The following is a 14,250-nucleotide window of genomic DNA, read 5'->3' on the forward strand; positions in this document are numbered from 1 at the left end:
ACACCAAAAAAAAAATTTCAGAATAAGAATGAGTCTTTAGAGACAAACAGCTTGTTTGATTTGTTTAACTGAATCCAAAGTAGGATGCGTTCTTTTTTAAGTATACATTAAATTACACTCACTTGTTGTCGAATTTCTTCTTCCATCTTGACTGGGGATCCCAGCTCTGCAACCTGCTTGACACCTTCACTAGCATATCCTCCATACTCCCAAAGGATGTAGTTCTTTGAGTGAGAACTACCAATGATTGCAGACCAATGGTTGGTGCGCCCTTGCAGGAAGAAAGAAGAAAAAAAAAAAAGAGGAGAATTAAGACAGCAATAACATATTCATTCTTCTAACACTAATGCCTGCTACCATCAAAAGAGGCTCAAACTCAAATTCCTAATCTTTTGTTAAAGTGAAGGGCTTCAAGTCCCCCTGTTTCATTAGCGCAATTATGTAAAGTCTTCCTACTCAGCAACACAAATTACCTTACTCTCCCGTAAGTGCATTTCTCACTTGGATGAATCTGCAGCTAACTGCAAATAAGATATGTACCAGAAGAAAAAAACCAACAATTCTTCTAAAATTAATACCTGCTACCATCAAAATAGGCTCAAACTCAAATTCCTAATCTTTTGTGAAGGGCTTCAAGTCCCCAGTCCTCATCGGTACCAAACTTCTGCACGTGCTGCACACTGTCAGTTCTTACTACATCAATACACCTCATCTTTAAAGTACCGAAATAGTCAACTACAAAAATACAATACAATGTGCTAGTAATTATTGGATATAACAAAGACAGAAACAAAAAGATAGGATAGCTGATCAAGCACCTCCTAAAACAGTTTAGTACAAGCTTAGTATAATTTGTCTTCATTTGAGCTTACGCGGGATGTTTAAAAATCTTTTAATTTTAGGCCTTCATGTGAAGTGTTTATAAGGATGAAACTTGCAAAGAGTCAAAGATTTCAGCAAGTCATTTCCTTATGGATAGATACTAGTTTCTTGCAACAGCCCACTAGATTTGTGTTTGGGTGGTGATAGCACAGTACCAGAAAAGGCTAGAGGCTAGATATAACTATGACTGTTTCAGCTTTTTGTTTATATCTTTGTGCCAAATCGTTATCAGGAAGAGATACAGAGGGCTTAGAGCTACAAACCTCCCTGCGCTGCGCAAGCAGCTTCCTGGCTAAAAAAAAAAAAAAAAAAAAAAAAAAAAAGAAGCAAAGTTTGTTTCCTATTGGCAAATCGTGCTCAGCTTTTCTTCCAAGAAACTTTTGAAATATTGGTATTGAATTGCTCTTATGAACACCAGTATAGCTGTTTTTTCTGTTTACTGCATATTTACATCATACATACATGGTGCTGCCTTTTATTTTCACCTCAACCATTAAAAGTGGTTCCCAATAACTGAGAAAGGAAGTGAAGGAGTACATTTTGGTGCTTCTATAGCTGCTTGGTTTACTTGGCCCATTTTCCCCAAGTGTAAGAATTGCAGCGATAGGCAAATGGATTTTTGTTCTGGTTTCTTGTCTTGTTATGCAGGAAAAAAAAAATGTTTAAGTTTAAGAAAAAAAAAATGTTAGAAAAATCTGATGGAATTGAAAAGAGATTTGAGCAGAAAAGAGTCTCAGAAGTCCCACAGTACTGGAAATAAAAATGAATTCATTAAGTGTCAAATAGCACTCTGCAAGGATATCAGGTTAAAGGAAAAGGATGAGAAAATGAACTACCCACATAAGTAGACAGTCTGGTAGCAGTGCAAAGACCGTAGGAGATCAGGGAGACAGAATGACAGAGTGAGACAATATTTAACATTTTTCTTTGCAATGCAAAATGGAGAGAGCAGAGATAAAAACAGCTGAAAACTAGAATAAATGAATGAAAAATGAATAATAAAGTAAACTAAAGGAATGCAAATTTAAAATGTGAAAAGTGGGACAATGAAATTGATAAAGACAGTGTAGAGAATTGAATAGATAAAGTCATATGCAGGAACGTAATCATGGGAGAATAGAAAATAGATTAGAAAAAAAAGAAAAACAACGGTAGGGAATCAAGCGAGAGAAGTGTAGCAAAAGCAGAATAGATGAGGGAAGGTGATCCAGCAGCACAGTGAACAGAGCATCTGCTTTTTCCCCTTGGACATTAATAAACTCACTGAGCTCTGAATTATAGCAGGCTTGACATGCTGAGAGACCAATAAAGCTAATCAGCAACTGTGCCATAAATGGAGAAAAAGGGAAACTAAACCCCACTACACTTTCCCCAGTAAAAGGCTGTGTTGCTGCTTTTTTAATGCATAATCTAGTAATTGCTCCTCAAGCAGAGCCTTTTCAAACTGCAGAGAGAAACTGTCATTCAGCTTCAGTGAAGGGACTGCTCATTCTTTTTTCCTAACACACAGGTCTAAACCATCTCACCGTCTTAGACAGCAGCTTTCCCTGACATGCACTAAGTGACACTGAAACTTACTGAAAGAGATGGTTCCATATATTCCTTAAAAAAGAAATACGTGTCACTACAGAAAAAAAAACAGAAAGCCTTTCAGACTTCAGTAAAATTTATTGCCCCATGTGCTCCACAGCTTTTTTCCCCCGTCCTGTCCTAAATGGCACAAGGGTGTTCAGTGTTTTTGCAACCAGAGCCCAGCCTCTCCCATCCAGCACCCTTTCCTAAAAAGCAGCTGGCTCTCCACATAATGCAGTTGGCCCACGTACTTGCCCAAAAGATCTATTCAAAGCATATTCTACATTTTTCCAAAACATTTTATATGAAATCTGTGAGACATTTGCAAATGTTTCACTCCTCACTTTGAAAGTTCTGTTTTTGTGAGAATAGACTACTCAATCATTTGTTAAACTTTCTCTCTAAACACAACAGAAACTTCAAAACATGAAATAATCAGATCTATGTCAGGCCACAGCTATTCTGTATCACTAGTCTGTCACAATCCAATTGCTGAGACAGCAAACAGAATGCAGACAACTTAACAATGGGGTTATTTCACTTCATTTTTCTATAATTCCTCAATTAACATGAATATATGCAAATGTATGTATTCTCTGACACATCGTGCAGATGAAATCATAATGAAGAATATACATATTTGTTATCTTATACAGATAATAACCAGAGACAAGTGCTTTTAAGCTTGAGGTTTATGTAAATACAAATCTTTCTCACCAGAAAAACATTATAGGATATTTGATAGTTCCCACTGAGCCAGATTTAATAAGAAGTGAAATACTCAACTTCCACTAGTTTTAATATTAGGAGCCATAACGATGTGCAAAAATAACTTGCAAAGCGTGCTTGATTTTCTTAAACCTCAGTTTATCAGTTTAATCAAAAATGTTCAGTCTCTCTCAGTTTCATGAAAGCAAAGTTTTTTAAGAACTACTTTTAGAAACTTTTCTACAGGCATTCTCTCCACCCACTGGATGGCTGGCACACTCCAAACCAGACTGTTGGAACTAGACTACCTTTCACATCCAACCCAAGTCATTCTGTGATTATAAGACCGTATTGCAGTAGTTTGCAGTTATTTCTTTCTGAGCAATACTTTGTAGAGTCTAATGACTCCTAAATACACTCTATACTTCGTATAATTTCATAGAGCAGAGGTGTTTTAGCTGCACTAGTATAATAAATTATTCCTAACTCATGGAATCTGTGAAAGCCCACAAGAGTTTCCTAGGATTAACTGTTTTGCACAGTACATTCCAGAAATATTTTGTTTGATAGTAAACAAAATATTCTCTTAGGAGAAAAGCTAAGCAACACAATACATATTATTGGTGATATTTAAAATGATTCAGAAGTTGATTTAAAGAAAAGAAATAAAAATTTTATGATTAGCTTTCTATTTCAGCCTCACTGCTGGCATAAAAATCAAGCAGGTATTTTTTTAGAATCATAGTATAGCTTGGGTTGCATAGGACTTTGAAGATCATCTAGTTCTAACCTCTCATCATAGCATTAAGACTTTGCAAATGATAAGGGATTTACTACAGTCCATCACAAATAGTACTTTAATGTAGCTACTGCACACATTCAAGTTTTTAAAGAATAATGTTAATAATTACTTCTCATTTTTTATACAGCTACATCTGGATAAAACATCTTATCACCTCTACTATATTATGTGGTGGTTGTTTTTTTCACAGAATCATAGAATAACCTGAGTTGGGACAGACCCACAAGGACCATCGAGTCCAACCCCTGGCTCCACACAGGACCACCCAAAACCCAAACCCTGTGTCTGAGAGTGGTGTCCAAAGCTCCTTGAACTCGGGTAGCTTGGGGCCAGGCCCACTGCCAGGAGCAATCTGTTCCAGGGCCCGACCCTTCATGGTTCAAAACCTTCCCCTAATCCCCCACCTGTCACAGCTCCACACTGATCCCTCTGGGTCCTGCCACTGTCACCAGAGAGCAGAGCTCAGCGCTGTCCCTCTGCTCCCCTTGATGAGGTGTAGGACACCGCGATGCCTTCCTCAGCCATTCCTCAAACGTCTTTCCCTCCAGACCCTTTACCATCTTTTTAGCCTACCTTTGGATGCTCTCACACAGTTTTATGTCTTTTTTATATTGTGACACCAAATGTGCATCCAGTGCTCGAGGTGAGGCTGCACAGTGCAGAGCAGAGTGGGACCATTCCTCTCCTCACCCAGCAGCAGCACTGGGCCTGATGCCCCCCCAGGGTACCCTGCTGGCTCAGATCCAAGTTGCTGTTGATCAGAATCCCCAGATCATTTGTACACAGAGCCAGGGCTGTCCCATCCCAGGTGCAGAATTAAATTCCATGTGGTTGGTGATTGCTCAGACCTCAATTTGTCAAGATCTCTCTCTATGGTTTCTCTGCCCCTGTGGGAATCCACAACTCCTCCCAGTTAAGAGATATCTACAGATTTATTTAGCGTACCTTCAATTCCTACATCCAAGTCATTGATAAAAACATAGAGAACTATCCCCAAAACAGAGCCCTGCAGAACCCCAGCAGTGACTGATTGGTAGCTTAGATGGAACCCCACTGACTAGAACGCCTTGAGCCATCAGCCAGCCCATCAGGGCATTTTTCCATCTATTACATCACAAAGTCGCAGTAATTTCATAGTTTCCAAACATTTCCTATTTCCAACCACTACCTAAATCCATACTAACATTGCATATGAAGTGTGACACTCAGCAGATAGATAAATCATACAATAGCCTGGAGAAGCATTTCTACAATTACTCACTTGGGCTTATTTCATCTCCTGTGCATTACGCTGACAAAAAATATTTGAACAACGGTATTGTTCAACTTAAAACGTTTTAAATAATCAATGTGAGCAATATTGCTTAGGCTAACAGAACTATGAACCGATACACAAACTACATCTGAGTCATATGATGGTAATCTGACAAAGTAATAAATTTAAAAAAGAGACATAAAAAGACCAAACAACAAACATCAGCCACAGACAACCTAACAAAGTTTAAAGACCAATAAATGTGACTCATTCTCAAATCATATCCTAGCCTCTATTGCTACAAGCTGTGGAATAAGTAATGAAAGAATAAACCAGTAATACACTTTTTTGTAACTTCACTATTTACAATTATTTGGATTATTACAATAAACATACTGACCCGGTAGACAGGATCTGATAGATAAAATTCAGAATATATACTTCAGCTGTATAATCTACTTGCAACATTTTGAGAGTACACTTACGTCTAAATATCTAACCAGTCTCCTTGGCAGTAAGATACAGGGCTCAGTGAATTAACTAGAATCTTCCAGAGGTTGTGAAGGAAAACAATACTGAGTTTTGGCTAGATTTGCATGGTTGTAAACACGGTTGTAAATTTTAGTGTGTCCTGCATTTTAGGTTGTGTTTTTCATTAAATTCCATTTCCTAGCTGTACATGATAATCCAGGCTAAGTTTTCAGTAAGAGAAGAGGCAGCAAAAAAAAAAAAAAAGAAAGAAAAAAAAGAAAGGTAATCTCTTTATAAAGAAACATCTTTGCGCCTCAAAACATCAGGCAAAACTCTAGAATTTGTAAGTAATTTATAGCATCCATAGATTTTCAATACTGAACATAAGCAGTACTGCATATATGTCGTTATTGACCCTAGTGGGGTGTTCACTAAGTAACATCTTGGCAATCTCCAAATACCTACATCATGTTTGTGTAGTACAAGAACGTTAAGAAAAAAAATAATGATACTCACGTGGAAAGTCTTTGGGATGTGTTTTTTCTGACCAATTTCCATAAAAAGTTAGCCTGTATTTGGCAGTTCCACAGGCACAGCAATCTAAAATTGGTTTGTCAGTCACACCTTCTGAGGCTGAATCTGAAAAAGCAGTAATGAAAGTACCTACTGAAAAGGGTTACAACTCAACAGCAACAGATGACAGCGAAGCTGACACAATAAGTACTCCAGCAAATAAATCTGAATTACATTTACTCGTGTTCACTAGTTTTTAATGTTAGGCTTCACAAAAGTAGAATCCCAAAGTGATCAGTTTGGATTCATGGGTGGATGTAATGACTCATTGTTCAAAGGCACATTTACAATTTTAGTTGTTTTCAGATTCAAAACAGGTTCATTTCTGGTTCTTATTTGATTTGGTGAAAACCTCAGCAGATATAAAAAGTACAGTAGACTGGAACTTTCTAGGCAGCCAGACAATGTAAGTTCTTCAGTGGGATGCAATAATCAGCTGCAAAAGCCCCATGCTAATGCCTCAGCTGTACTTCTGCACGCACAAAAAACCCCCGAGTTTCTGCATGCACACATTTCCTGCTCACAAATCATTCCCTGCTCTGAGAAACATCCAGCGATGCTGAATGATGCAGCTGAGACCCAACCAGTGCTGCCAATGAACTCCAGTAGCTCTTTTGACTATTCTCTAGTGTTTTTTTTTAACAAGAGACATGGAATAGACAGCAGGCTACATCAGTGGCTTTGCTGTGGTGCTGCAATCCTGCTCCTGTCTTTCTCAAGGATCCTTCAGCCTTCCAATAAATGATAAACAACATATGCCTGCACACATGATGGTGAAGAGAATACAAGACAGAAATATGACGTTATGATTAGTTTGACAAATTCTTTCTGTCCCTCGAAAAGACTTTATTTATAGCAGCACGGGTCATGATCTTGAAGAGCTTAAGCTTAAAACAAACTGAGTCCTAAAACATACAGATTAGATGAGGCTATCAGATGTGAAACTCAAAACCAAAGCCCAAACCTTAACCAAACAATTTAAAGCTAATCCATATCTTCGGCACTCTATTTTAGTTAATTAGAACACACTCAAGAAAATAATTGAGCAGCAGTAACAGGTCATTTTATTATCTTTAAAAAGAATTTTAAGATTTAATCAAATTGCCCCTTGCATGAATGAAGTCTTTCTGAAGTTTCATAAGTTTTTTTCCCCAATTGAATCACTTGTTTCCACCTGTTCCGGAAAGATATATACACTGATTGTAGAACAACTTTGCCCGTAACTGCAACATAAATCTTTCGTTATTAAGACAGTGTGTTTCTGTACTTTCCTTCATTGAGTGTCTTTAGGACAGAGCTCAACAAATAAATTCCCCATTTGACAATAGCTTTCTTCTTATCTAATGCCTTATCTAGACTGGAGCAAAAGTGGTGCTGAAGAAGAAAGCTGAAGTTTTCTGGCTGTCCTTAATATCTTAAGCAAACAAGATTTAACGTTCCAACTAGATTGAGTAGTTGGTGATGTGCAAACACACTTTTTGCTATCAGAACTCACCGCAGACAACTAAAATTCTCCAAACATGAAGCTGTTACTCAAAAATACAGCAGAAGTTTAGAAGTACAATTTTGACACAACTTGGCTTCCATTAACTAAAATCAGTATGATTCCTTATCCACTATTAAAGAATCCTGCCTCTTCTCCTTTCTTTTCAGAAATAATGACCATGTTGTTGTTTATTCTGGTGGCTTTTTACATCAGGTTCGCCACCAAACGTGCAATGTTTTTAAAAAATCTAGCTTACAAGACAAATACGTTTCCATATTTGAAATGGCTCAAAACACTGACAAAGAAGTTTCTTGATGACAGTCAGGGATTCCACATTATGAAGTACAGTTGAGTGCTTCACTGGCACACATTCAGTTCACTAAAAATGAAGGACAGCGTGGCAGGTATTTTTAAAAAATGGTGTTCTTTCTTTTCTCCTCGGTACAAAAGTAAAGAAAAGCCATTCCAACCTTGCAAGGAGAAGAAATAAGAATTTCCTCATAACCGTCAACTCTGCGCTTCTGCACAAAGTTATTACTTTTCAAGGAAATGTGGGAAGTTTCTCCTGGAAAGAATTAAGCTATATGATCTGGAATTTAAATCAAAAGAGTATGTGCACGTTAGTATCAAGGGAGCAGTCCATAGTTGCTACACAGGCCTTAACACCACACCCCACTCCTGCAAAGATGGAATATCTGTTTAAAGGTTAACATATCTCCCTAATATCTGCACATATTCCTATACGAAGGATACTTATATTTACTAACAGAAGCAACACAATCTGCCAGCAGATTACCGAATCTAAAGGTCACTCTCCATATTTGCTTTTATAACAGATTATATATTTAAGAATTGATAGAGGATTCCATAAAGCCCCTGAAGAATTTCAACGTATAATTCCCCTCAGTTTTCAGAGGGCGTTTAATGGCCTGATGTACTTCATAGAATTTCCTCCAAAATACGCAAACATTGCCATGACAACGCTGGTTCAAAAGAAGAAAGAATGAAAATAATTACAAAACATAGAAGGAGAATCAGGAGACTGTGGTTATTTGAACTAACTTTGCTTGCATGACCTTTCTGGGAGGAGGAATTTGCATATGCAGAAATAAAAGTCTGCTTATCAAAAGACAATTGTAGTTCTCCTTCATTTCTCATGTGAATTTTAAATCTCTCTGCTAAACTTAATTTTAGGAAAGGCTGAAAATAGCCCAAGCAACAGGTTTCGCACGAGGTAAAAAGGTGCAAGTGTCACAGGTGGAAGAAAGAAAGACTGTATGAGAAACAGTATGCAATGTAAGGACAAACATCATTGAACTAAGAGATCGTAAATTTCAATCTATATGAAACCATTCAAGGGATCAAAATTTTAATTGGATATAACAAGTTAGGAGAATTCAGCAGAACATGACAAGGAAATCACCTTACCTTGTTCACAGATTCTTTTGGTGAGAGAACCCTCGTCTTGAAAATAAATAATGCGCTTCTGCACAATACTGGCTCTAAAAAGAAAAAAAAGACAGAAATACATTTATTGCTTAAAGCAAGAAGAAAGTGCATGATAAAGTAGCAAAAGGACAGAACTGGACTGCTAAAGCCTAGGTGTGCTTTCTCATTCTGACTTTATGCATAGTAATAAAGCTAGGATTTTTTATTTTTATTTTTTTTTTTATGTTTTATCAACTTGCATTTCAATTGCATTACATTTTGCAGAGACTTCGGTTGTTATCTTTACAGAAATGATCACAGTTACGTGGCGATGATCTGTACTTTCGAAATGCACGATGGTCAACTGAATATTCAATATATCAAATCTTATATTAAAATACTGAAATTATAATCAGTTTCAGAAATCGCACGGCTAAATTAAGCAGCAGTTTGCAGGCAATTCCACTGCATTCTGAACAAATAAATACTTCTGATACGTTACAGAAATTCAGTGCAAATATAATTTTTAAAAAGTTTTTTTTTACTCCATCTCTGGAGGCCCTCTAGGTCAGGCTGGATAGGGCTCTGTGCAGCCTGATCTGCTGCGTGACAAAGGGGTTGAAAATGAATGGCCTTTAAAGTCCCTTCCAACTCAAACCATGAAGTTAAAATACAGAGCTAGCATAAGCTAAAGTCTTCAAAAGTAATTCAAAGGTTCCAAGAGGAAGGGCACTTCAATTCAATCTAGAATACTTAAGACATACAGTTCAAACAAAACGCAGTTGGAAGGCAGGTAAGGGCAGAGAGTTGTTGAATCAGAAAATAGTACAGAGAAAAACAATTAGTGTGCAACTTTTTAAAATAAAAAAAATTAAGATGGAGTTGAGCACACTAACTTGGTAAAAATCCCATTGGAGAGATCATAAACAGAATTTTCTGCCAAGTATCTTCAAATCGATAAAATACTATGTTCTTCTTGCAGACTGGTGTCCAACACAGGGCAAATGTCGTAAACAATAATCAGCTGGAACAGCTCGAGTGACCGCCTTCCAGCCCTACTCAAATTTAATTAGGTTTTTTATGCCATTTTATAGTTATAAAATTTAATTTACATGTAAACTTTGTGGTTTTGCTGTTAGAAAATAGTTACAATTGGGTTAAATACAGGAACGTTCTTCGTACAGAGTTTCTTGAGGAGAACTTGAGCTGGTATCTCCTCTTTGTTCAGTAGTATGGGAGCACGTTCTTCTGACAACTCTTTGTACCATCACTTGAATATCATTATCATGAATTTAACGCAGCAGCTCTTGCTCCGGAATAAATGGCAAGCAGTTAATAAGAAGGTCCAGTCAGGGACATAAACTTCTAAACAGTAAGAGTCAGACTTTTGTCTTACCTCAGCTTTACAGTCAACGCGATCTCTCGAGAGTTATTTTTCACCTCTAGCGACTGAAGTAAGAAGAAAAAGCACTGTGTATGCTTAGAAGTTGTTGAAGTCTGCTTTCTTCCACAGTGTCCCACCCCACAAGTTATCAAAAACTAAATGCAGTTTTATCGTGCTTTTCTTTCCAAGACACAAGCTCAGAGTAGAACAGGACGGAACGCTTCATTTCACACATAACCCTTCTAGAACAGTAACTGAATTTTGTAAACCTCTTAAAGCTAAATCAAGCTGGGAGGGGTACAGAAAACTACAGACTGTTTTTCCTTAATAAGGCAGATATAGTAAAGGACTACAAAGGCAACAGCCAAGGCTCTGAAAAAGGCAGTGTGAAACGAAGAACGGAGCAGATCATCCTGAAGAGCCTACTAAGGCAGATGGAAGATAAAGATGAGGAGATTGGTGGTAACCAACACAGCCTCAGCAAAGGTAAATTGTATCTGAGAAATGTGGTGGTCTTTTATGAGGGAGTTACAGCATCAGTGGATAAAGGAGGAGCAACTGACTTCACTGACCTTGACTTTTGCAAAGTGTTTGACACTGTCCTGAGCAACATTCCAGTCAACAAATTGGACAAAAATGGATTTGATGGATGGACAACTCGCTGTAAAAGAAATTAGCTGGATGGTAACGCTCAGAGAGTTGAGGTCAACAGTTCGGTGCCCAAGTGGAGACCAGCGATGGGTGGCATTCCTCAGGGATCACTGCTGGGATCTAGTATCTTTGTAGGAGACATGGACAGTGGGTTCAAATGCATCCTCAGAAAGTTTGCAGACAACACCAAGGTAAGTGGTGTAGCTGACATGCAAGAAGGAAGGGATGCCATCCAGAGGGACCTGGACAGGCTTGAAAGGTAAACCCACGCCAACATTATGAAGTTCAACAAGGCCCAATACAAGGTCCTGCACCTGGGTTGGGGCAATCTCAAGCAGAAATACAGGCTGGGTGGAGAATGGCTTGAGAACAGCCCTGAGGAGAAGGATTTAAGGGTGCTGGATGACGAGAGACTCAACATGAGATGTTAATCTATACTGGCATTCCAGAAGTCCAACCAGGTTCATTCCTCAACTTCATGTAACAGCACCTACTTCAAGCAAGTGGTGGACTAAATGAATTTCTAAATTATCCCGCGATCCCATGCCTTAAATATCATTTTCAAGAACAAGCTTTTCAAAGCTTACTGTTTAAAAGCACCCATACTTAAAAGCTAAAGAAGCAAGAAATCAGCCTTCTGGTGAAGGAGCACCCAAATATGCAGATTGAAAACATGGAGTATTTTACTTTATGAAGTTACTTTAGAAATAAAATGGAATTTGTTTGAAGCCTGAAGATGACTTATGTTATTCATTTTGCTGCAATTAGCTCATCAGTGTGAAACATCATGGGAACAGTTCCTTTTCTAACAACAAAAGCTTCCCAACTTTCTGAGTTGCTGTCTCTTCAGCTGCGTTTGAACATATATGGAGCTAATAATCCAAATTAAGCCAATGGGAGTTTTGTTGCCAACTTCAGCTGAAAAAGAACTGATATATTAGATGGCTGCATAAATACCCAAAGCAGGCACACAACATTACATATACTCAGATGGAAACGGCATTAAATCACGTTTGAAATATTCACTGTTTTAATAATCATTTTCTAGACTGGAGATTGATCAAATGATCTGAACAGTATATTTGCCTACTTTTTATCACTATTTTTATTTATCTTACTATTTATTATTTTGACATAACTTTTATTCCTAAATAAAAGTTCTGATTTTGACTAAAGATGGAGTTTGGAGGCTGACAACTGCTTCAAAACGGAATGGTTGGCTTTTACAGAGAAGCAAGAAAGCTCTTAAGAATTTACACAAGGTACACATCTGCTTAGTCTACGCAAATCATTGCTGGGATTTCTATCATCCTGTGCTACCTGACCTTTTCTGGAAGGGGAAATATGATTGCTTTTCCCCAACACGGTAGCAGATTTAAGGGGACTTTTAATTGAGGTGTTTCTCTCTGTGACTATCAGCAAAATCATCTCTGTAAAATGGGAAAAGGGAAAACAGCTCTTCCACTGACACATCAGAGCACCATTGAATAAGAAAGAGAGAGTAAACAAATACGTCTCCAAAATCTTCTCTCTCATTGTCCTCAAATGATGCCTTTCAGTAATTGTTAAAGCTTTTGCATCACATGAGAAAAATCACATGCATAATAAATCACTTCCTTTTATTTTCATCCAGAAACATTCATTTTTATTTCAAAAACAAACGTTACCCTTTTTCTCTGTTGTGTAGTTCTCTCAGTAAAATCAAGGAATATCTTGCAGTTTGTAATATTTGTTTTGGCAATATGACTTCGTAACACTGACAGATTGGATACAAGTAGGCCAGTCTTTGTTCTGACTTATTTATTCAGAACACATCTCAGCACAAGGAGAATGAGACCCACCCTAAGAGACTTCCCTGGAATGAAGGCCCTCTCCAGCACAGTTCTGCAACTGTGCCATCCTGCTGGGAAAAGCTCTACTGAAGTCACGTAAATTGCATTTGGGATATTAACAAACGCAGAATATCACGAACCATAAAAAAATCAAAGCAGCCTTGGGGTGGATGTTGCAACTCATACCAAAAACTATTTTTTTTTTTTTTTAAACTTTTTCCATAGACAGAACTTTAGATCATCCTTATATCTTCTGTCAAATCACAGCATCAGCAGAAATAATCTTACCTTAAAGTGTCTCTGTGGGTGTAATGATGTGACCAAGGAAGCAAGAAAGGGGATCTACGAGAATTATTCCTATGACATTTTCAAACTTGCATCACAAGCATTAAGTACAATATTAGAGATACATTTTAGTAAAACAGATTTTGCCAGAGCTGGTGGACATACACCATAGGTTTTCACTTCTTCCATCTCTATTGCAGTTCTTACAAACCATATGCTTCCTTACAAGATATGTTCCTCCAAAGAAACACATGGAATATGTAGAGTCTAGCAAGAGAGAAAGTAGCGAGTGTGATGCCCGAGACGTTCCCTCACTATGGGATGTGAGTATGTGATTGTATGTAACAAAGCATAGATCCCTTTGCAAGGGTTTTGTCTTTTTTTTCCCCAAAAGTAAACATCCACACCACACTACTTTTGTGGGTGGTTTTGTTTTTTTTTTTTGTTGTTTGTTTGTTTTAGTTGTTTTTTTGGCTCTGCATTATCACAGCTACAAACACAGCAGTTTCTAATACGGGGTAACCTTTTTGCTTTTTACATGTGGGAAGAGAACTACTGGTGACATTCTTGTATTGCCAGAGGTTGCAGACCTCTTCCCCTTTCCAGACACCAAAGCTACTTTCTTCAATTATTCCATTCTTTACTCAGTTAATGACATCACTGTAAGTTCTTTCCCACCTCAGAAAGTCAAGAACTATAGTTTACATATTTGAACAAAGAACTTTAAATTATACTTTACAAGATGTTTAATGAGGCTGCAAAATAATATTCAGTCTCGCTAGAGGAAAAGCTCCACCTACACCAGAAACTATCTTTGTCATTGATCATCACCGACAAGGGTCAGCAGTCATCTAAAATTATTTCTAGATATTTAACTTAGAAAACTTAGGAATTACCACAGGTGTGGGTTCTTTTTTTTTT

At 37.6% G+C, this 14,250-nt stretch overlaps 1 protein-coding gene across 1 annotated transcript in view; it reads right to left on the reverse strand.

Annotated features, from left to right (window-relative positions):
* Positions 1-14,250, reverse strand: part of SPON1 (spondin 1) — a 169,863-nt gene that overhangs the window by 107,370 nt on the left and 48,243 nt on the right. Inside the window, exons 4-6 of the mRNA XM_085223839.1 lie at positions 9,178-9,251; positions 6,207-6,329; positions 123-271 (exon numbers count right to left, since the gene is read on the reverse strand). Of these exons, the coding sequence (XP_085079965.1) occupies positions 123-271; positions 6,207-6,329; positions 9,178-9,251 (346 nt within the window). The remainder of the gene's footprint in view (positions 1-122; positions 272-6,206; positions 6,330-9,177; positions 9,252-14,250) is intronic.

The sequence above is a fragment of the Meleagris gallopavo genome, chromosome 5 (assembly GCF_905368555.1).
Source record: "Meleagris gallopavo chromosome 5, MGAL_WU_HG_1.1, whole genome shotgun sequence".
Lineage (NCBI taxonomy): Eukaryota > Metazoa > Chordata > Aves > Galliformes > Phasianidae > Meleagris > Meleagris gallopavo.